Consider the following 24,870-nt stretch of genomic DNA (forward strand, 5'->3'; position numbering starts at 1 on the left):
TTGAGTTTGAAGGTAGGTCTTAAGAAGAGTCTTCACATTATCACATTAGTTAGGTTCTTGCATTGTGCTTTTCCCTCCCCTTGATGTGAAGTCTACAAGCTTGAGTAGAGTAGTTCTCAAGAGTCACTGAGTTCTGGGCTGATGGTGGATAATCTAGTTTGGTGAGAAGGTTCCCGATTCGCTGGAACAGAGCACTGGTAGAATCTACACGTGGTCTTTTGGGGGTGGCCCAAATGATTGAATGGCCATCCCTCAATCCTTATAAGCCCGTGTTGGGGAGGTTCCTTTGTAGAAGATATTCCTAGTGTTTTCGGGGCTGTTGCTTCTTTCAGGAATTAAGATGATGTTGCCCTTTCTCCGCAGGGTGGAGTCGCGGGAAGAAGAAATGGACAGGGTCTCTGAACCAATTTCGCTGCCCTCTACTGGGGTGACGCGGATGGTGGTGATTCCATGGTGGTGATGCTCATGGTTATCAATGTTGCTTCTCTTTCGATCTCCAGAACCAAAACTGTCTTTCAGGGACTCACAGCTTTCGGAGTCCCTGTTGAGATCGTTGAGTTCATAAGTTTGGCGAAGGCTGCCCTTTTCAGGGGCTTTCCATTTCCAGGAGCCACTGCCTTCGCCTTCGGTGGACGGGATCTGTATGACGGGCCTGTTGTTCTCCGGGTGAGCTTCAACCCTCACGATCCCACTGGGTTCGTGGTCTGTCAAGGTTTTGTAGCGGATGGAGCCAGTGCAGGAGACCGTACTGCCTTCGGTGTTCTTGGGGCTGCTTTGGAGAACGCCCTGCTGCTTGGACATGGCTATGACTTGCATGATTCGAGGCTGGCTGTTGCTTCTATTACAGGCCACGGTCTTCTCCGCAGCTTTCAGCCACTTGGCCCGAGCAGAGCTGCTTTTTGGGGAGGTGCTTATGTTTTCCTGCGTCTCCTCAGGGATGTGCACTAACTGTGAGGACCCGGGGCGGGACTGAATGGACACTCTTGGTCCCCCAGGCATGCTGTTGTTACACCCGGGGACGGTGCCAGGCTGGATCTTGAGGTACTGATTGCCGGGACCATGGTGGTCTCCATTGACCCCCACCCTCGACGGCTCCGAGCTTGACCTCATTTCAATGGATCTGGGTGGTGACTGTCCAGGCTCGGTCTCTATAACCTGCAGGGACAACTTCCGACTTTCATTCTTATTCTTCCACTGGGTGAGGAGTTGCTTGGATCTAGCAGAATCCATAGAGGCATGAATGGTGGCGTTTCTTCTCACAGGGTCTTCCACGGATGGGGTGTTGGCTCTAGGCAAGGTATTGCTGAAGGTAACCATGTTTTCCTTCCCCATGGGGCTCCGTGGAGTGATGATTTCTACATCAGCATTTGCCCTTTTGAGGTTTGTCAACGAGCTAGCATCTCTATGGTTTCGGTTGAGGATGCCTTCTGTGTGAGCAATTCCGTCACTACTGCTACCATTTTTAGCAGATAAAACTCGGCTGGGGTCTTGATTGAGGTCTGTCAGAGACCTGAGGGCTTCTCTGTGCTGAAACACACTCTCTTCGCTAGGCAGAAAATTCCCCACAGCATACAGACCCTAATGTTGGAAGAAGCAATAAATATCATGCATTAGAAGACATGGTTACTGGGAGTTTGCCTTGGAGGATGTACTGAGGCACATAAATAAGTGTGTGTTCTCTATAAACCATTGACTAATACAAATAACCAAAACCTAAAGGTACAATTACTCAGGAAATAGTTTGTAAGTTATATCATAAATCACTGAACTAACTGTTCAGAAATATGGAGTCCATTACTTTTTATTATTAGTTGGATTTTCTCTCCTTTCTCCATCCCACTGGGATGTTTTTGACAATCTTGTCCTCTGTTTTGAGAAGAGAAGTCAGACAATGAGAGAAATCAGGGCATTCTTCCCCTTTTCAAAGGAATTCATTTTTCTGGATTTATGAACCACTTGTTGAGTGACGCCTCAAATGGCTTAACTGATTTATTTTGTCTTCCATTTTCAATCACACCTCATGATGGAAAGCAGAAGAGATGTGGAAATACAGAACTATGAATCATTCATAAAACATGATATCAGATTTTGTAGTGGGGCCAGAGACACATATTTTCACAACTCACATGGAGCACAGCCCTGTGTTCAGCATTTTCCAGAATGTTCTGGGAAGAGAGGGCAGAAACTGTCACTAGATTGGGGCATTCATGTTCTTTCCTCATTTAAACCTGGTCTTAAATTTTGAAAGCAATATTTGATCAACTCAGTACTATTACAGTAAATTTGAGCCAAACTTTATTTAATCTTGTCTTCATAATCAGGTGGTCAATTTTTTGTTTGTTTCAGATTTGGGGGATAAAAATCTGAAAAAGGCTAAAGTTCAGCTTCAGAAATTTTAGGCTTTTGACACATAGATGCTCTAATCCCAGCTGGATTTTCAGTTTTTGAGTTGTTTAGTTTAGAGATAAGAGCCAGCAGCAAATACCTATTTGCATGCTAATTTCAATAGAAGGTAGCCACTGTTTGCTTTTCAAATCAAATGGAAGGAATTTCACGGATTTGACATTTTATAGAGTGCCTAAAAATGAACAACAGCATTGGCTTAGAACTGATAAATTTACAATTTCAGGGCAGAATGTAAACAGGAATGGCATAAAGTCAAGCTTCTGCCTCTCCAAGTACTTTAATTCCTGGTTAAAATCTTCTTCTAAATAATACCTATCTATGCTCTCACTGCCAGAGTTTCCAGGATGAACAGTCCCTCCCTAATGTTCCATTAATAATTACTGTATAGCACAGGGAACTCTACTCAGTGCTCTGTGGTGACCTAAATGGGAAGGAAATCTAAAATAGAGTGGATATATGTATACGTATGACTGATTCACTTTGCTGTACAGCAAGAAACTAACACAACATTGTAAAGCAACTATACTCCAATAAAAATTCGTTTAAAAAATGATTGTATTTAAATTCGTAAGTCTAGGACCATCCTCCACTAGACTGTACATAACCTCTGCTTATATTGTTCAAAATTCAGTGCCCAGCACTGGGCTTAATAAATACAGTTGTTTAATCCTTGTTATGATATGAGGCAGATAGTTATTATCCTCATTTTATAGGTGAAGAAAACTTGGCCAAATAGCAGGAGAATTGAGATTCAAGCCCTAACCCTTGGGACTCCAGGACACCATGAAAATCAGACATGTACAAAAGCAATGCATGAACTGGAGAGAAACAGTTCTCAGTCATACTCTGTAACACCTGTTGCCAATGAACACTCCCGTGGGCAACCCAGGCTTATGCACAATTCCTGACACACTAACTTTCATTTGATGGCTTTCTCCTCCACCGAAGAAAGTATATGAGGCAGTATGAGATTTGAAGTGACGATCCTGACTATGCTAGTATATAAAAATGAAAAAATATAAATCAATGCTCACTTCAGTACATTTACTATTTTTTGTAAGCATTTTCTCGTAATGCCTTTCACAAGTACACCAAGACCACAAGATTTAGAATGGCTCCAATAGACAGTTAATTTTTATTTTTCTGTAGATCCTCTTAGTTTCTTTCATTATTGCCTTTTTTCTTCTGCATGTGGCTTGCATATTGGTGCTTCCCTGGCTCCTTTTGTTCTTAGGACCTGGCAATTTTATATACCATCATAACTATAACGGTACTTCCACCGATAATGTCCATGATTCCCAAATCTATTCTCTACCACTCATTGCTACTTTAAGCTCCAGACTCAACTATTCAACTGCCTGTTGATCCTTAAATTGAGCTTGTCCACCTCCTTTCCCTCCACCAATTTGCTTCCTCTATCATTTACCAGGTCGGCTAATGAAGTCACCATCTGCCAGTCTTCCAAGCTAGAAACCTGGCCATTATCTCTCATTCCTTCTGTTCCCTCACCCTCCACTTAGACTTGTTCATTCACATGTCCATCTTTTTGCATATGCAGTTTCTTCAGCTTGGATGCCCTCCTTTCTTTACCCTAAGAAACTCTCATTTTTTAAAAACCGTATCACTTCTATGAAGGCTTCCCTAACTTCCTTGGGCAGTTTGCTATCCTCAGAGCTCTTTGTTCATACCCTAATACATCATTTAACATGTTGTAATCATTTATACTTTTATTAATCTTTGCACTGAAACTCATAAAAGATGTACCTTATTTATTAGTGTTCTGATGCTCAGTATAGTACCTGGCATGGATCAGATATTGAATAAATGTAAAATGAATGAATGAATGAATGAAATGGACAATCTCAGTTTCCTTATGCTGAGGATATTCTTGAAGGAAGATCGGGCTTGAAAGTAGAGTACTGCTAAAGAATTCAATATTAGTTGGATCGTAGTTATATCCAGATGCTACATTTGTGTTGTTGGGCAAAGTACATAATTTTCCATTAAACTTTCACTTTCACTAACCTTACTTTCCTTATCTATAAAATTATACTAGTAATAGTAGTCCCTGACTTTTTTTTTGGTGGGAGGGCTAAGGGTAAAATGCAATAATCTTTCTAAAATCACAGTTTCTGGCCCATGGTAAGAGTTTAGTAAATTATTTTACTGAAAGTGAGATATATGTTTTGGCTTAGAATGGACATGCAGTCAGAGATTTTCTCATAGATATAAACTATATTGCAAGTAAATTATTACAGTGCAAAACAAATTTTCTGCATGTTTTCCATTTTAAACTGTGCTTTATTGAATAGTAATAAATTATTTACCAAGTAGAGAGCAATTCCTCCTCCTATTAAAAAGCCACAATAGACATCAACTGGGTGGTTCTTATACTGAGTTATCCGTGTTAGCCCACAGATGATTCCACAGATGATAAAGGTGAAGACCAAGAGAGGTTTCAGAAGCTTAGAGGAATCCGTTAGTGTGGAATTGAAGTACATCTTTAAAATGAAAGAACTGGGTTAAGTATGTAAGAAAGGTCATTTTACTGTTCAATTATAATCAAATAAAAAGGTAAACTCAAAAGTCTGATACACGCGACATCAATTTTACTGTTCCATTCCCCCTGCTATGGCTACATTCTATACCTGAAAAAAAGGAAATACATGACAAAATTCATCAAATAAATAACAGATCTCTCATATAATTACACAAAAGTCTGGAAAAAGATTGAAGCCGTAGAATTAGCCAGATAACTGTTTAGTCTCCACGTTACTTGTCACATAATTTCAATCCATTTTTTTCACATAAGATCTAGTGGACTATTAATCAGATATGGGGACAATTCATTGTATAGCATTTATGAACACTGACTTAGAACTCACTGTTACTTAAAAACTGAAACAAAAATGTGTGGGGTGTGTGTGTGTGTGTGTGTGTACTTAACACAATTCTTTCAATTTTAGAATTTATAACATTCATGTAGTTTACAATACCCTCCCGTGAAGTATAATATTACATTAAAGAGGTATGAGGCTAAATAAACATTATGACTGTGTCAAAAAATTATCTTACTGTTTATAGTAGCATCCAATTTCTACTTTTGATGCCATTGTATTGAAGGACTGCTGTGCTAGAGTTTACTGTTCTGCTATTACACAGCTATATAATCTAATTAGTCATTGGAGACAACACTCATTTCTCTGATTTTCTCTAGGACGCAGTTTTTGACAAAAAAGACCCAGTTACTTACCGAAACATACACAGCTGCAAAGGCAGCAAGGGTCGCATGTTGAGAAGGGAATGATTTTCTGCCAAAGGAAAAGAGTCAAATTATGCCTTCTGTTTCTGATACACTGCTAACAATCATCTCAAGAACACTGGGTGGTTACAGTGTTCAACTTAAAAGCCTCAAGATAATAAGCAATAACTTTAATTTCTGTTTAGTTTTCTGGAGAAAGATCTGAGTGATAAAATAAACACTGCTAATCACCATTAGTATTAAAGTAGAGTAGTGATGCACTTTCCAATGTAAAGTGTTAGCTTTGTTAGGGATCACTTCTTTATACCATTGGAATGATGGTTGAAAGTAGAAATGGAATGGAAAGCATTATAATTGTTTATTGGTATTATAATTATGTCAGCTTAAAGGTTTATAAAACCTAAGATTTTAAAGCTTTTAAACTTTTTCTATGCTCTTAAATATATGGTTTCATTTACATACAAATTTAAAAGACAAAATTATTTTCTCACAGCGGTGGGTCTAGATGTGTTTTTTTACACTCTAGAGAGCATTGAAAAAGTCTAATTTTAACTAAATGTTTCTCTATCTATCCCACTTTAAAATAATCATTATCTCCAAAATCACAGAGTATATCATTTAGTGAAATAAGAAGCAAGGTGGGAGAGGTAGAACAGAGGATAGTGAGAGAGACACTGTGAAGGACAGACAGATGGAGAATAGAGATTTCTTTTAATGGATAAAAAATGGAAAAAATAAAATTCCATTTTATTAATGTCCTCCTAATTATTTGGTACCCAATAAAAAGGACTACCATTCAACACAGACAAGAAAATGTAAAAGAATTGAGAAAGAATAGAGAGCATAGGTCTTCAATGTAGGTTCAAAATTATTGAATTGAATGGATCGTAAGAACGTGAATGTATATAATTACATGATATAAGGCTCTGATTCTTCAAGTGTACTTAACTTATTTTTTACTCTTAATCTTTGGGAACTCAGTGAGTGAAAAATACAATTCTTATATCTTTTTTTGTTGCCCTTCATCCTTCTGTAATTTATTTCTTTTGAACTTCTCTTTCCATATAAGTTTTTTTTTTTTTTTTACTTTATTGATTGAAAACAATTTAATGCCTTGGTAGTTTCTTGGGTTTTTCAGTTTTTATTGTCTGAAATGCAAGGTCAGAAGCTGTACAGATTTTCTGGGTTTACTCAAAGAAGACATATGCAATCCTAGATGCTATTTCTTTTAAAACTCTACCAAAAGGAAAATTCATATGATTTCTTTTTTTTTTAATAAAATATATAATGAAGCTGGAAATATCATAGATATTTAGCCTTCCACTTAAGTCATTACATGACACATACTGACTATAAGCCATGACTAACTATAAATATCTAAAATAAACCAATTGTGATAACATAAAACCATAAGTAGTATAGGGTAAATCACAGAACATGATTGGGGTTTGGTGATATGAAGATGAGTGGCATGAATGTGAGGCTGAAATTTGGAGACAGACAGAAGGATTTAGAATGAACCACCAGTGGGTTTCTATGGTATTATCCCTAAAGAGATCACTGAATTGAAAAGAAAAATAAAACCAAAATCATTATGATTGAAAAATGTATGCCTGCGATGATACCCCAAGCTATTAATGAACAATGAAAACACTGACATGGAAATTTTCATAATCTCCGTTTCTAACCTGCCGCTGTTGATAACTGTAAGATCAGATCCTGAGCAAATATCTTCTACAATGTAGGAATTCTCTTTGCAAGACACATTCAGAGAGGTATAGTTTGGCTTGCACACAGTCAGAAAGTATGGTGCCTGGTAGCCTGTGGACAGCTGGATGATATCTGTGATGAGAGCTGTAGAGCAGAGTCCAAACACATGAACACCTATAAGCAAAAGGAAAGAAACTGTTACCAAGCTAGTGCTTAATGCTGATGTGCCATCATCAACCATGCTTATTACACATTAACATGACAACCTTCACACCTGTTGTGATCATTTTCTCTGAGTTTATTTCAGGAAGATAGTAAAGAAAATGCCTAAACTTTCAAACAGATACTGAAATCCAAAATAAGGGCAATGAGTATTTCCAAAGTAGTCATTTGAGGTATTTTTGTCAGTTTGGTTAAATTGGGCCAATTCTTAATATCATTAACCATAGATCACTTGACAGACACTTGGAAAATGTTAAGGTGACAACTGTGTGATTTGAGAAGAATTAAACATGGGGAATGAAGCAAAATTCAAAATCGTTGTAAATTGCTTAGCACGTTTGAGCTTCTGGGGCTCTCTCTCCCCAGTAGTCCCTATCTGCAGCCACAGTTGCCAAAAATGTTAATCATACCAGGGATTCTAATTAAAACAGAGAAAAGTGCAGGCCAACCTTGTCATGGAAACAATAATCATACAAGTACAGAGCTGTAGGGAGGCTTCCTTCATGTTTGGAATTCGGAGATGATATTCTTAAATCTCCCAGTTGAAATTCTATCTTTCTTTAACTCCTGGGCCCAGTATGAAACCATAAACTCACAAACCCTGATGCAGGCTTGCTTGTACACTCGAACTCCATTCCTGCTTCAAGTCCTTTGCCTGGCTTTATCCTTGGGAATCTAGCTCTGCTCACATACACATGATCTGAACTCACCTTCTTCCTCTACATTGTCTAGACACCCTGGAGTCACTCTGACTTGATAGCCTGGATTCTGATTTATGATTTGCTCATAGAAATCACTGTGACAGGCACCTGGGTAACTCATCAGTGGACTCCTCCACACCAAGATGGTTGGCCTGTATGTTACCTCTTTTTGCATTTTCCTTCTCTGCTTATTGTCACCTAAAAACCACTCTCCCAATTATTTCTCCACCCACTCACCCGATTCATGACACTGGACTTTTATTTATACATTCTAATTCCTAGCAGCATGCAAGATCTTGGAGAGGAGTATGGATAAGTGAGGAAACCCACCCATTTTTACCTTTGGAGAATGAGAATCTTTAGGCCCTCCAGGGGATGGGTGTTGCTGACTCTGGGGCACGCTTCTCTAGGATAGGATGGCCCATCCTCACCATCATGAGGCTTTTCAGAGAGGTTATGTGCCCCTTTGCCACAGCATTTTGTTACATTAGGAAAACTTTTTCTGAGATCAGCTATATGTCCTGAAGTTTTACTTCTTTGTCTTAGTTCATGACCCTGGTAAGGGGATTATTCTTGCCATATAGTCCTTGTGTGGCAAAGATGTGCCTTTCATAGTGGGGCAGAGTCTAGGGCATGATTTAGACCAGATTTTTTCCTCTAGCGGGAGAGGTGATTGTATTTAATTATCTACTAGGTATTAAATGAAGCTACGTATTCCTTTCAGGTGAGACATTAAAGGTAGAAATAACTTTTTACTGATTTACGGGGAATCAAAACATTTACATTGGGGTGATGTACTTTGGCTTGACTTTTCAACTCAGTTAAAAAAAAATGGTCTGTGACTCAAACAATATTAAGATAGTCACATGCTAATCAGAAGAGATGAAGGCTTAGATCTGGCTTGATTCTGACGCAGGCCCATTGATTTCCTGTAGGTCTCATAACATAGGAGGTAAAGTCAGACGATATAACCAAGGAAAAATAGCCTTCATGCCGCACTCTATGGTGACATTTCCATGGGCGGTAACTTCTCGATGAAAACACTCCAGGACAATTGAGATGGAATCACTGATGTGGCTAAAGTAGTTTCCGAAGGGTTATCCATTCATACTGGCCTGCTGACATTTATTCTCCATTTTAAAAAATGAACACAGATCCAAGAAACTATTTTAAAGTAAATTCATGCTTCTACCAGAGCTAAGACAAAAATATACTGAAATGCATGGCATGTTGGCTCTCAAACAGAGATTATAACTGTAAATAACACATTTTAGATACAAAACTCAAATTTGGGTGTTCTAACGGGATTTTTAAAAATAATGTAAAATTCATCATGTATTTGACATTATACATCTAAATTATAGCTTTAAGGACTTAATATCTGTAATTAAATATAACATTTCTATTTGAAAAATATTTCCTTTCTTTGTGGTTTCCCACACCCACCAACGAATCTGACGGCTCTTCTAAGGAAAGAGTTGAAGTTGCAGCCTCCGGCATTAATATTGGGCTCCAGGCCAATTCCATTCCTTCTTTTGGACAGGCAACAGTAGAGAATTCCTTCCCCTACCATAATCTGCAAAGACAAGAGGGTGTTCAAAATGGATTTAACGGGTACAAATGAAGTATAAGTTATCTCTTAACATGCCATATTTTCAATAAAGTAAAGATGTATTTTTCGTAAGACCTTTAGAGATGTGAGCAATGTCTCCTGAGTATTTGAGGGAGCAGTGAGAAGTAAGCAATCAGGGCACTGTAAAGAGCACTGCTGGATCTTCTGTGCTCCTACATACTGGTCAAGGGTGTGATAGCATGCTGGCATTTTAACGCGGTTGCGTTAAATAATTTTGTTTCTTTCTTCGTAATTATACCTGTAAATAGTGATTCACATCTTGTCCATGAATGTTAAATTATATAAGAATTTATTTGTTCAGTGCCATTAGGGAAACGTTTCTTATACAACACCACAGTTATTATCTCAAGTGACCGTGAGACTTCAGGAGTTTTAATTTAGTCGTTTAATATGCTCAAAACTCATATGTCAGGAGAGCGCTTTCATACTCTTTGGCTTGATTATGGATAGAGGTTTCTTGTCAGTATTTTGACTTCACCCAACTCTCCCTCTCTCTACGGAGCACATTAATTTTCTCCTCACACTACTATTCATTTAACCTTGACCTACATGTCATTGTACGAATTTTCAAAATGATTTCATTTGCATTTTTTTTTTTTTTTTAATCTTTTGACTGTGCCGCGTGGCATGTGGGATCCTAGTTCCCCGACCAGGGATTGAACCAGCACCCCTTGCATTGGAAGCGTGGAGTCCCATCCACTGGACCACCAGGGAAGTCCCTTAATTTGCTTTAAGACTGTGACCCTATGCCCAGCAATACCCAGTGACACCTAACTGATTAATCACATGGTGACTGATTCTGCTCTAACGCTTAGAATCTTGACATTTCATTCTTAAAACCATGAAAACAAGATGCCTGAGGGGAAAATAAAATAAGTACCAGAGTTGGAATCAGGAATATTTTATTAGCATATAGTTTCAATAAAATAATTTGGGATTGAGCAGAAGAATCAACCCATGAAAAGCATACATGAGGGTAGAAAGGTGCTTCCTAAAGGAGAGCTGTCCAATAACATTTTCTGTGATGACGGACATATTTTCTGCCTTGTCCGATATGGTAACCACGATTGAGCACTTGAAACAGCACTACTGACTACTGAGCACTTGAAATTTAGCTACTGCAATTGAGGAGCTGAATTTTTAATTTCATTTCATTCTACTTAGTTAATTAGTTAAAATGTAAATCAATTAGATTTAAAATGAAATAACCACGTGTAGCTCGTAACTATCTTATTGGAGAATGTAGATTATAAGAGAATCTAGGTAAGCAGTAACTTCTGGATGAAAACCCTCCAGGACAATTGAAATGGAATTGATGTGGCCAATTTCTGAAGAGTTATCCACTCATACTGAGTAATACGTCTTAGGTATGAAATATTTAGAAAATGTGTTTACAGTGAACAGAGGACCATACTTAAGATAAGGAACAGGGCACTTGCGGTAGGATTCTAGGACATAGGACATCAGTGAAGAAACTCAATATATTTAGGCATCATTTCCTTCAGGAACCTTTCCCTGAAATTCTTTACTATACCCTAAATTGAATTATGTCCCCTTCTATGTGGCTCCCTTAGTATCTTGTCCTTCCCTCTAGCATAGCTTGATTAGTGCACTTTGATTATTCATTTGATTATTTCTCACTTGACTATGACCCTCTGAGGGAAGACCATTTATTTCTTTTTTACCTTTTATCCTCACTATCTAGCAAAGTGCCTGGCATTGTGGGATTTGCTTTTGTTACCTTTGCTGTGGGATTCTCATTGGCTAATTACCTTGGGCATTTGGGCTGGTAGCTATTCTGTATAAGAAAAGCAAGATTTGAGATTATGAGTTTTATTTATGCAAAAAATCTCAAATATTTGGGGTTACTGTGCCAAAGAGATTATTGTGAAATTAGAGTTGATATGGGTAAAATGTGGAACTGAGAAAAGTAAGGAATGGCAGTCCCTTAGATATTAGTGATCATGTCATTTTAAAGATTATCACCATGATTATGAGCTGAAACATATTTTCCAAGCGAAACTTCCCATTTCTCAATACCAACTTAACACTTATTTTATAAAGTACCTAAAATTATCTTTTTTTAAAATAATGACTGTAAGTCTATGACCTTATGCTTCAAATGTTCAATCTGTTATATTTAGTATCATAGGCAATATGGTGTGTGTACAATTATAAAGAAGCTTTATTTGTATAAAAATAACTTTCCTAATGAAACTCTACCAATCACCATACATGTGTGAAAATCTTGTGGCATACATGATAAACTCCTTTATGAACAATCAAATAGAAATAATCAAGAGGAATTTTTTTCAAATCATTGAATACTAAGTTAATTATTTATACTTCTTGAAAAATATCATACTACATTATCACTTTAAGTTAGACACAGAAACACAACAGATTATTCTGCACAGAAAGACGTGACATGACCCACCATGCATGTAGAATAATATCATGGTTACTTCAAATTCGTCATTTCAAAAAAATTAACCACTCATTTCTGAAATGTGTTCTGAAATGCATTGAGATTGATTTCATCTTCACTTCTTCAATAATAATTCTGTGAATAATTTTGTTTCTTTCTTTGTAATTATACATGTAAATAGTGATTCACATCTTATCCATGAATGTTAAATTACATAAGAATTTATTTGTTCAGTGCCATTAGGGAAACGTTTCTTATACAACACCACAGTTATTATCTCAAGTGACCTTGAGACTTCAGGAGTTTTAATTCAGTCGTTTAATATGCTCAAAACTCATATGTCAGGAGAGCGCTTTCATACTCTTTGGCTTGATTATGGATAGAGGTTTCTTGTCAGTATTTTGACTTCACCCAACTCTCCCTCTCTCTACGGAGCACATTAATTTTCTCCTCACACTACTATTCATTTAACCTTGACCTACATGTCATTGTATGAATTTTCAAAATGATTTAATTTGCTTTTTTTTTTTAATCTTTTGACTGTGCCGCGTGGCATGTGGGATCCTAGTTCCCCGACCAGGGATTGAACCAGCACCCCTTGCATTGGAAGCGCGGAGTCCCATCCACTGGACCTCCAGGGAAGTCCCTTAATTTGCTTTAAAGATAGAATTCTCTTCAGGGAAAGGGGAGCTGCTTCCTGATGTATTTCCAAATGCGCCTGCTTGTTTCCCAGTTCTGAATGGCACACTGTTGTGATGCAATTTAGTTTCAGGGATTAGGTGTTGACAAGAAAATTATTTGTTGATCTTGTCATTTGGAAATATAAAACAGTCTATGACAAGCATCTTCTCACAATATTCTGTTTATGCTGTATACAAGCCTGAAAAGAAACAATACCATCTTTTTTTGCATGTCAAATATCATGGACAGATTTTTGGAAGAGATTCTAAAGTGACTCAGCTTCAGGCGACATGTAGAGAGGAAATATATTGCTTATTATTACATGGATACTGCCCTTGGAATAGCCACCTAAAGGAGATTGTATAGTCTCCTAAAGCTTAGATTACCTTCTAGAAACTGTAATCAAACTTCAATACAATTCTTCTATAAAATTAGATATACTTATCCTTTAATCATACGCAATAAAATTTTACTTCCAAGGAAGAGAACATACACATTTTTTCTATTCATGTAGACTTCATGAAGATTTCTGATAAGCCTAGATATTCTGTGCTATTTTCCCTGAGAAACAATCTCCAAAGGACTAAATAAAATGCTTGTTTCATTATCACTTAAAAGTAAATGAAAAGTTAATATTAAGGATGAAAATTTCCAATTTAAGGACTATTTCAGAGAAATAATATGCATCTCACAGACACGCAAGGAATTTTTTCAGTTTCTTGTACAACATCACGAAGACAAGGTATTTTTAAAACACCCTTCAAAGCATTAAAAAAAAAAAACCCTGAGAAGCAAACACTAAATGATTTATATGTAAATGCCTGTATAAAAAATCAGTTGATCTTCCTTTTGTTCATATAAACGTCCTTTTAAAGAATATTACCCATGTGTGGTCTTTTGTTTTGCTTTGTCTTCTCTTCATGTGAATGGGTGAAAATAGGAAGTGCCTCTCCTCATGCAAATGGGCTCTGAAAGCATTTCCAAAGGAAGAATTCAGCCTGCCTCTCTGCTTCCCCCACCACTCCATTTTGGAACAGATTAATACTCTGCCATAAAGATAAAAAGAAAGTGGCATCCTTGAAAGTCAGGGATTAGAGTCTGTTATTTCCACTTTCAGGAAGGGGGGGAAAGGAGTTGGAGCAGAAACGTATGTAGTAAGATTAGAGACAGAATTATGGTTCTAGAACAGAATGACTACAGACACAATAGGACCAGTGTTTTGGGGAAAGGCCTTAAAAACAGAGGGAAAATGAAATTAGAAAGAAATTTAGAAAAGATATATGTTTAGAGAGAAAGGTGTGGAAGACAGTATCCGATGCCCATAAAGTCAGGATTTGTTTTACCGTCAAGTTGTTTACTCAAAATCCATGTAGCCAGTGTGGAAGAAAAGAATGACTGACATCCTGGAATATCCTGAATGATATGGGGAAAATTAGGGATGCTGTGGTGTAAATATTTCCCTAGTTTGCTTCCTGTGCCATTAAGAGGCATTGCAGCAGCTATGGAGGCCCTGTAAAGACCCAGGAATTCAGGCGGTCTTTGTGGAAGGAGTTGGCATTCGTTTCCCCAGGTCAGCTTGGTAGAGGGAGACATAGCAGATTTGTTCTTTCACTTCTCAAGGCTCCAGAAAGAAAGCGTTGACCCAGAATCCCGCAGAAAGCATCCTTAATTGCATACTGAGAATTTATTACTGGAGATGAGGGAGTCAGAGAAGAAGGAACACAATGATGAGGCCAAGGTCATTGTCTCCAGGACATGTAACAGTGTCAGCAAAGGGATCGATGTGAGATCAACAGCGCTGGCAGGGAGAGCCACAATTAGACTTGCTTTCCTAGCCACTTAGTAAAACACCCTAAGGAAGAAAGACTTCTGGGTATATAAAAAGCAAATTATTTAAATGATTAAATATCAACATAGTCTTTTCAGCAGAATCATGGGCATTTGTACAGTACCTTATGTATTTTATTTCAAATACTATATCAACTACAATAAATTTCTGTATTACATTCCAACTAGGAGAAATGCTTTCTGGTCTACTAGATTTAAAGCATATATTCTTTCTGCTCTTGTCAAATGACTGGATGATGTAGATTTCTTATAAGTCATTTAGAGGAATGACCAGCAAATGCTGTTATTCTGAGCAATAATGCACTTTAAATCTGTTTTTATTAGTCTGAGTCTCAGCTACTTCCAAGTACATCATTAATAGTTCCAATCACCCCAGAGTTACTGAAGCTCAAATAACTCATTTATTTACGAAGTATTTTGAGATCTTTTAAGTATGATAAAGTTCCAGGGAAAATTAAGTTCCAGTTTTATCTTCTGAGAATATTTTATATAATTTATTTATAGTGTAGATAGCATGTTATGATTATTTAATATAGGGAAATTTTTTTAAATAACTAAATTTATTTATTTATTTATTTTTGGCTGCGTTAGATCTTCATTGCTGCTCGCAAGCTTTCTCTAGTTGCCGCGAGCGGGGGCTTCTCTTCTCTGTGGTGTGCAGGCTTCTCATTGCTGTGGCTTCTCCATAGCTATATAAAAGTGTAGGTCTACGCAGAGACTTTTCTAAAACTGCTGCCGTACTGAACCAGAATAGACCAATTCATTAGGGAATCTTATAAAAACTCCATTCAAATACAGCTCTATATTTAATAACCACTTCCTCTGACATTCATGAGCATGATAAAAGTAAAGTAAGATTTCCTACTGTTAGAAAGAAATATTAACCCTGAAACATGTTTCTTGTCCTTTAGGTAGATTCTGGGGGTATAAGAGATGGTGTAAAAGCTAGGCCAGTGTTATTTATTAATGAATTTATTGAAAAGTGTGTTATTCACAATGTGTATGTTAGCAAACTAAAAACAATTATGTTTTTAATTCAATTTCAGTAGGTTAGGGCATTTCTTTATGTCATATATTTTAAAATGCAAGTGAAATGCTTGTTCTGAATCTAAAGTATTTTATTTTGTGTGGGGAGGAGGAATGTGAGTTCTGTCCTCTTCACTGTACAGTTGTGGATACCCAATGCTCAGAATCAATAAAAAGTGCTAACCTGGTAAAAAGTGAGAGCAACATGCACTTTTGGGAAGAAAGTCTGTTTGCTATAGAATTGTTTCTTCCCCACAGGTTCCCAGACTTCAGATATGACATGAACACATGAAAAATACGTTAATGAGGAAACATATCAGAAAGTTTTTGGTTTACTTTTAACCCATTTATTACATAAATGTGGTCATTCTTCGTCTTCTGGGGCTGACAAACACAATTTGGGGGCAATTCTTACCGTAATTGCAGGTCCGGCGAAAGCCAAGCTAAGCAGCATGAGGAATGGAATTGCCTCCTGTGTGGGTTCAATGTATGGCATGCTAAGACTCCGGTCATAGCAGCTGAATCCAGAGTGCACAGGTTTGAAGACATCCGTGAGTTCCAGGAAATACAGGCTAACCACCGATGATGCCAATATAGGCAACTGAGAATGAAGGACATAGGAGATCAATTTATTCTTATACACAGGTCATACATAGAATCAGTACATCTTGAAATAAGAAACATGTATTTCTCCCTTTCACCGCTCCTCTCTGATCTCAGAATTAAAATCATTCATACTTACTATTGCTTCTGCCTTCAAAATAAAGCTCTAATTCATCCACCTCTGTCACCAGCCTGCTCTGAATCCATGTCATGCCTCCCCTTTGCTCTTGGATTACCTCCTAAATGCTGTTGCATTTTCACGCTTACCCTCCCCACCCCATCTATCCATTTTCAGCCCAGCATTCCAAATATTCTGAAAATGTTATAGGTCATAACACTCCCCATTTTAAGTACTCCAGTGGTTCCCATTCTACTTGAATAAAATCCAAATGTCACACCATGGAATGCAAGTTTCTGCATGATCTGGCTCTTACTTCAGTTTCTTACATCTTTTTATACCATATTTATACTATTCCCCAGCTCCCTACCCACTACAATCCAATGGGACTTCACTTTTGTTTTAATTGAGAAATAATTGACATATATCAACCTAAAACATTATATTAGTTTCAGGTGTACAACATAATGATTCAATATTTGTATATATTGCAAAATGATCACCACAATTAGTTTAGTCAATGTCCATCACTACACATAGCTACAATTTTTTTTCTTATGATGAATACTTTTAAGATCACTCTCTTAGCAACTTTCAAATATAAATACAATATTATTACCTTTAGTCCCCATACTGTACATTACATCCCCAGGACTGATTTGTCTTATAACTGAACGTCTGTAACTTTTGACCCCCTTTACCCATTTTCCCCACTGCCCATTCCCCACCTCTGGCAACCACCAATCTGTTCTCTGTAGCTATGAATTCGTTTTTTTATTGCTGTTGTTGTTTTAGATTCCACATATAAATGAGATCATCCGGTATTTGTCTTTCTCTGGCTGCCTTATTTCACTTAGCATAATGCCCTAAAAGTCCATCCATGTTGTCCTAAATGGCAATATTTCCTTCTTTTTGAGGGCTGGATAATATTCCATTGTATATATGTACCATATTTTCCTTACCTATTCATCCATTGATGGACATTTAGGTTGCATCCATGTCTTGGTTACTGCAAACAATACTATAGAGAACATAGTGGGGGCATATATCTTTCCCAGTTGGTGTTTTAGTTTTCTTCAGATAAATACCCAGAAGTGGAATTCCTGGATCATATGGTAGTCCTATTTTCAATATTTTTAGGAACCTTCATACTGTTTTCCATAATGGTTGCAGCAATTTACATTCCCAAACAGTGCACAGTGGTTCCCTTTTCACCACATCCTTATCAACACTTGTTATTTCTTGTCTTTTTGATGATAGCCATTCTAACAGGTGTGAGGTGGTATCTCATTGTGGTTTTAATTTACATTTCTTCATGATTAGTGACGTTGAGCATCTTTTCATATACCTATTGGCCATCCATATGTGTTCTTTGGAAAATTGTCTATTAAGAGCCTCTGCCCATTTTATAATCAAATTGCTTTTTTGTTGTTGTTGTTTTTGTTTTTTGGGGTTTTGTTTGTTTGTTTTGCTATTAAGCTGTATGAGTTCCTTATAAATACTTTGGACATTAACCCCTTATAAGGTATATGATTTACAGTATTTTGTCCCATTTGGTAGGTTACCTTTTCATTTTTTGATGGTTTACTGTGCAGAAGCTTTTTAGTTTGATATAGTCCTATGGTCTTCACTCTTTTTCTGTAACAGTCAAATTCATTTCTACCTAGGGGTTTTTGCATTTGCTGTTTCTTCTTCCTTTTGTGCTTTCCCCCAGCTCTATGTCTGACTGGCCTCTCCTCATCCTTTAATGATGACTTCCTGTACTATCTAAGGTAGTCATTGATCCATCTTTCCCTCTAAACCCTTATCATCTTGCTTGATTTCTTCATAACTGAAATTGCCTTGTCAATTTAATACTTCACTTATTTATTTTTCTTCTCCCCCCATCTCTCACTGAAATACATGCTCCATGAAGTAAGAGTCTGCCAGTGTTATTTATTGTTGGGTCCCCAAGGCATAGCATTGTTCCTGGCACATGGTAGGCATGCAATACATCATTTAACAATTTAATGAAGCAACAATACTTGTTGATAAATGACTAACTGAATAAACAAGTAAATATTAATTCATTACCATAACTAGACAAGATTTACCAGATTTAGCAAATGAAAATAGAGGTCACTCAATAAGATTAGAATTTCAGGTAGGTAATAAATCATTTTTAGTGTTATTGTGCCCCATGCAATATTTGGGAGATACTTATGCTAAAAATTATTTGTAGTTTATCTGAAATTCTAATTTCACTGGACATCCTCTAGTTTGTCTGATAAACCTAAACTAGGCACAAGTTACTTTCTAGACTTTCTTTTATGGATTCAGTTATTCATTCCTTCAACCTACAATGTGCCAGGTACTATGTGGATCCTTACTATAATATGGCAAACAAGACATGGGCTTGGTCATCAAGGATCATAAGCTTAGTGAGACACCTGCTCTCGGCTAGAGAAAAAATACTGCAAATATATTGTTGATGCTAGTCCTTTCAGAATCTGAAGATGCAGATTTCTGTAACACTGAAAAAATTATCTAGTTTAAGGCTTTGTTGCTTGTGGAGGAAACAATATTTATTTAACAAAACAGAGCAAGTTTTGATAAAAATATTATTGACCATCCACGATTTCTGGTCATTTGGTTTAAAAAATAAACAAATTTACAAGGCAGCATTATGCCTTCTATTCCCAAGAGGTTTTTTTGAGGTGAGAATTAGGTTTATTGGGAAAATTAATAATGTATGAAGATTAATCTGGCACTTTCTGGTTTTCAGATGGATGCTTTCCAATAAAGAGAGCAAAAAGCATGTCAAAACACTTACATGTTTCTTATTAGAATCCATGATCATTTGACCACTTTAAATATCTGGTCATTACTCCTCACCATTTCCCTCTCCTGTAAGGAATAGTAGCTTCCAGTCTTGACCAATAAATCAATACTTCATGGTTCATGTGAACAATTCATATTTTCCATTTAAATCCACTTAAATATATTTTAGTTTTAATTTAACAAATACTTCAAATAACACTTAATGTGCCAGACAATTTTCTGTTTTAGAAATTTTAATTAATTGATATTAACTCATTTAACTAAAAACTTTCTATTACGACGTAAGTGCTACTATTATCCACACTTTGCAGGTAGATAAGCCCAGTCTCGTCTAGCAAGTGGCAGAGGTTGGATTTTGAAGCCATGAATTGTAACCTCTACTTAACCACTACTCTATGCTTCCCTTCCAAAAATGGGAGTAGAGTTTTAGGGTAATGAAATACAATTAGCATCAAAGAATGGGAGTACAGTGTAGCCTACAGTTCTGTTTAATGAAGAGTTTCTATTTGCAAATCTGTAGTTAAAAATATGTATCATGTAGCATAAACATTATCTTCAAAATATGGTTTCAATAAGTTTAGATTAAATTTCCCTCCTTTAATTTGAATGTTAAATATTTAACCAGATTTGATGATCTACATTCTTTCCTTGATGCCATTAGTTCATATTTTAGGTCTTCTACATAAGACATCACCCAGATAACAACTGATTACCTCATTTTTAAATGTTCATGCCCTAGTAAAGTGAGCTTGATGTCTTCTACAGAAAGGTGAACAAAACTTTATCAATTTGGTAAATCTAAAAATTAAGTAAATCTTCCCTATTAAGGACATTCTTCACCATTGAATTTTGCGGATTACTTCAGAATCTGCTCAAATGTGCCAATGAAGATATTACATAGCCATAGAATTAATGTGCTATTCCGTGTGTGTATGTGTGTGTGTGTGTAAATGGAGAGAGACACTCAGAATTCTACATACTGTAGTGAATCCAGTGGGGCCATATGGTTTTCAAGTCACCTAGGAGGTTCTTTGAAAATAAGCTCTTCTGTTCACTATCAGTGTGACCTTGGAAATGATTTTCTTAAACCTGTTTTCTTATCTATGAAACAGATACATTGCTAGTACCCATCATCACAGGCAGTTTAAAGGATTAAATGAAGTATTACAAGTCATATTCAACAATACCTGGAGTGAAGACTAGTTTGTAAATGTTAGTTTTATTGTTGCTGTTATAACTATTAACAATAATATACTCATCAAATGTCACCTTTTTCACTTGCCTTACTTGGTGATCCTTTTTGAGAGTAATTTCCTCTTTCTTAATTCCCCAGTACTTCTTTTTACGAAATTTCTATACACTGTTCTTTATTATAGTTATCTGGTATAGACTAGTTATAGCTTTTGTCCTGCTTCCCAAATGAAAATCTCCTTAAGATAGAGACCTAAGCTTACTCGTTTTAATACTTAAACTAGTAATATACATCATAGTGTCTTTCAAATATATATGCATACATATAATAAATTAATATATGAGAGAAAATATGTCCTTCATTAATATTATGTATTTTAGTCCTTTCAGACATCAGCCTTCTTGAAGCTGCCAATTTTTCCAGTTTTTTATCCATGTATTTTTCTATCCATATATTAATATTTTTTATAGTTCTATTGAAACATGTTTCAAGACCTTCTTCTGTCTTCAAAATAAGAATCATATTTTTCTTCCCTTTTGATATTTGTTTCTCTGGCTTTTTAAAAAAAAGTATCTTTTACATCAATTTTGGTTTTTAAGAAAGAGGGATTTGAACAAAATGTTTATAATATTTGGGGAAAATTAATTTTAGACATTGTTTTCCTATACTGTATTTTACTACTGGTCAGTGTGATGGATTAAATGACAATGTTTGCTTCAAACATCCTTGTCTTTCAAAGGTATCTTTTATCTTTTGAGGTACTCAACGACAACTTTCTTTTGAATGTAAGAAATTTAACAGACGGTGTGTGCTAGCTTTGGCATAGATATAGACTTGATATATATGTAATAAAATCATCTTTTGATTGCATTTAAAATGAGATTTAAAAAGAGATTTTAAAAGGTCTATATAGTCAGGAATTAGGAATTTTATTCTCTAGTTATGTTGTAGCCAAGAAAATAGTGTGAACAATGCTACTTTTATGCAGCAATACAGAGAAGGGAAATTATCTGAAGATGAGGAAAACAGTTTTCAAAAAGAAAAGATTTATTCTTATAATTATCTTCTGCTAAGGAACTTGTGAGTAAAAATAATAGAGCAATTTTTAAAGAGAAAATTATAACAGTTTTAGAGAACAGGGCAAACGAAATGTGTTTCAAAAGACGGCATTTGCTAGATAATATTGATTTTTCTGATGCCAGTTTGAAAAAGACAAATATAAGGTATATATCAATGTTAGTGAAACATTTTATGGAATCTATCATGACATTTTATCTAAGTCATATAGCTTATTTGCTTTTAGCATCTTGATAATAATAAACTTTTACTTCTCATTCAGGTAGTTCACTTGCTCTTAGCCTACAGACAGGTCAATTCCATTCTTCTCCTTTTTCATAGCCATGGTAAATTCAGAGTCCTCTGAGATACTCATAAACTGGTGGGATCATAGTCACAGAGGGTCAATTACCATATATGATATTCATGGCTCATTTACTTATTCAATCAACAAATATCTATTGAAACCTACTAGTTCTAGGAGTTGTTCTACATCCTGGGAATACAGCTATGATAAAACTCCAAGTCCTTATTCTGATGAAGATTTCATTCTTGCTGAAGAAGGCAGATAAAAAATTAAAAATTATAATACTAGAAAGAACATATATTACAAAGATGATAAAACAGGGGGCTGTGGTAATTGAGTGCCTGGATTGCTATTTTAGATCAAGGAAGGCCTACTTAATAGGAATCATTTAAACAGAGACTTGGGTGGGCAAGAATGAACTAACCATATAAAAACCAGGTGAGAAGCATAGTCAAAAGGGAGCAGTGATATAAGATGAAGTCAGAGAGATGGATTTGGGACCAGACTTTGCAGAGAATTGAAGGCCATAGCAGAATTAGTGTTTTATTCATTCAAAGTACGTTTGGAAGTAACTTTGGAGAGTTTAAGCAGAGGTGCAGTAAGACTTGAAATATATTTTACAAAGATCACTCTGGCAGTTGGGTTGAGAATGATTGTGATGGGTCAAAGATAGAAGCAGGGTAAAAATTAGAAGGCTCTTCAAAACCCAACAAATACTTATCTAGTGCCTGGTATGTGCTAGGCACTGCCCTAAGGGTGAAGAATATAATGGTAAACAAAATAGAGAAAACTCCCTGCACTCGTGGAGTTCACCTGCTAGTGGATGCTTGGCAATTGCAGTAATCCAGGCAAGAGATGATGGCAGGTTTTACTAGGATGTAGAGAAGTTTGCAGATTCTGGATATAACTTTGGAGAGAAAAAGACCGGACTTCTTGATGAGTTGGATATTGAAGAAAAACCAGTAAAGGTTGATTTCAAGGATTTGGAGCTTGAGCATTTGGGCTGGGGGTGTCATTTACTGGGATGGGGAAGGCTGGGAGAAGCTTCAGTAGGAGGAATCTAAGGTTTTGTTTTGGAAATAGGAAAACTGAGATGCCTCTTAGTTATCAAAATGTCAAAAAGAGAGTAAGATGCCAATCTTGGGCTAAAGAGAGTCCAAGGCTGCAGGTTGAGAGTCATTGATACATGATGATTTAAATAACATCATTGATACATGATGATTTAAATAACATCATTGATGTATGATGATTTAAATAATATCACCTTTACTTTTGAAGAACAACACTTGCACAGGAAACTTCAAAGTTAAATTAACTTGGTTTTGATATGACGAATGTCACAAGAACCAAAGAATATAATTGTGTATCTTCATACTACTCATATGCAAGAGATAACCTAAGAGAAAAAGAATGTTTTTTATATTAATAACAAATTTTAAATGGGAGGCTTGGAATCAATTCTGATAAGTATCCCCAAGTCATATAAAATGTGAACTTTAAAACATAAATGCATTATATTCAAATGAAATTAAACCAGGAAGAAATATTAGCAGATCAAAGTAATTTTATTAAAGCTGGTGGCTGATAAGCATGTTGTCATAGGTCAACACACACAGTGATGATAGAATTTTCCATTTCCTACAGTACAATCTTTAATGACATTCCTTAGCATTTGTGCCTTGTAGCTAATACAGATAAATGTTTCCTTTAAACATGGACAATAATAATAACTGATAATATAGTACAGGGCTTTGTGGTTTATAAAACTACTTCACCATAATTGTAGCATATTTAGGTTAACTATATAGATTATAAAAAGCACACTAACACTTGTAGGGTCATTAAGAGTAGGTCAGAATGAGTCTATTACATTATTCAAGGTCCAAAAATCTAGTTTTCACAAATAGAATGGATGTGGCTTATATGACATGCATAGATACCAATTAAAACAGGGCAGTGTAATTGAGGAAAATCAACGCTCGCCTCAGAACCAGCAAAATCCAGTTTCTCCCCTCATTTATTCCATTAGCTTCTGGGATTTAGAGCAAGTCACTTAACCTTCCTGGGCCTTACTTGTCATCAGTGAAATGAGGGGCTTTTTACATTGCCATTTAGTTCTAGCATTCTCCATGTGCTGTCATGATGTAAAAACCATTCCTCACATTTCTTTGACAGTCTCTCTACCATATATAATGTATTAGATTTTTTACCACTATTCTCTCTACAATTTGTTTCATCTTCCACAATGCTTCCAGGCTAGTTTTTCTAGAATTCACATCTAATCATGCCTTTAATAGTGCCCCACTAATTACAAAATAAAGTACAAATTTCCTAGAATGACCTTCTGTATTATGCATGATCTTTTGTATTATAGCCTCAATCTGCCTTTCTTGTTTAATTTTGCTCTTTACCTACTCCCCACTCTCTCAACCCATGAACACCTATGTTCCCATTACACTGATGTTCCAAACAGACATGTTCTAGCCTCTGCTTTACATTACATTTTCACATTCGTTTCCCATAAAAACTGTCCTCATAAAAGGTAAGATCACATAACTTTTTCTCCCTGAAACCTTCCCCATGCTCTCCATTCAGAACTGAAGATTCTGCCTCATGGACTCCATATATATCTTTATAGTAAGACCCTGTTAGTCTGCCTTGAATTGTAGTTATCTGTATATTACCAGCCCTTCTCTTAAGATCTGATACTGCAAAGTGAGGCCTTTGTAATTCACACAGTGCTTTGAAAATTTTGGGTGTCCAGAAAATATTTGCTGCATTTAATTGAAAGAAATCAGGACATCACTATTAAATAAACAGAAAACGTGGACAATTTCTTAATAATACATAGAAAGTG

The 24,870-nt window shown here is 36.2% G+C and overlaps 1 protein-coding gene across 2 annotated transcripts in view; it reads right to left on the reverse strand.

Annotated features, from left to right (window-relative positions):
- Positions 1 to 252: 252 nt before the first annotated feature.
- Positions 253 to 24,870, reverse strand: part of PLPPR4 (phospholipid phosphatase related 4) — a 36,287-nt gene continuing 11,669 nt past the window's right edge. The window contains exons 2-7 of one of the 2 annotated variants that reach the window (XM_061186284.1): positions 16,333 to 16,518; positions 9,748 to 9,877; positions 7,357 to 7,552; positions 5,660 to 5,717; positions 4,734 to 4,907; positions 253 to 1,578 (exon numbers count right to left, since the gene is read on the reverse strand). In XM_061186284.1, coding sequence (XP_061042267.1) covers positions 253 to 1,578; positions 4,734 to 4,907; positions 5,660 to 5,717; positions 7,357 to 7,552; positions 9,748 to 9,877; positions 16,333 to 16,518 — 2,070 coding nt within the window. The remainder of the gene's footprint in view (positions 1,579 to 4,733; positions 4,908 to 5,659; positions 5,718 to 7,356; positions 7,553 to 9,747; positions 9,878 to 16,332; positions 16,519 to 24,870) is intronic. The other variant, XM_061186283.1, reaches the window with a different exon arrangement.

This window comes from Eubalaena glacialis, chromosome 3 (assembly GCF_028564815.1).
Source record: "Eubalaena glacialis isolate mEubGla1 chromosome 3, mEubGla1.1.hap2.+ XY, whole genome shotgun sequence".
NCBI lineage: Eukaryota > Metazoa > Chordata > Mammalia > Artiodactyla > Balaenidae > Eubalaena > Eubalaena glacialis.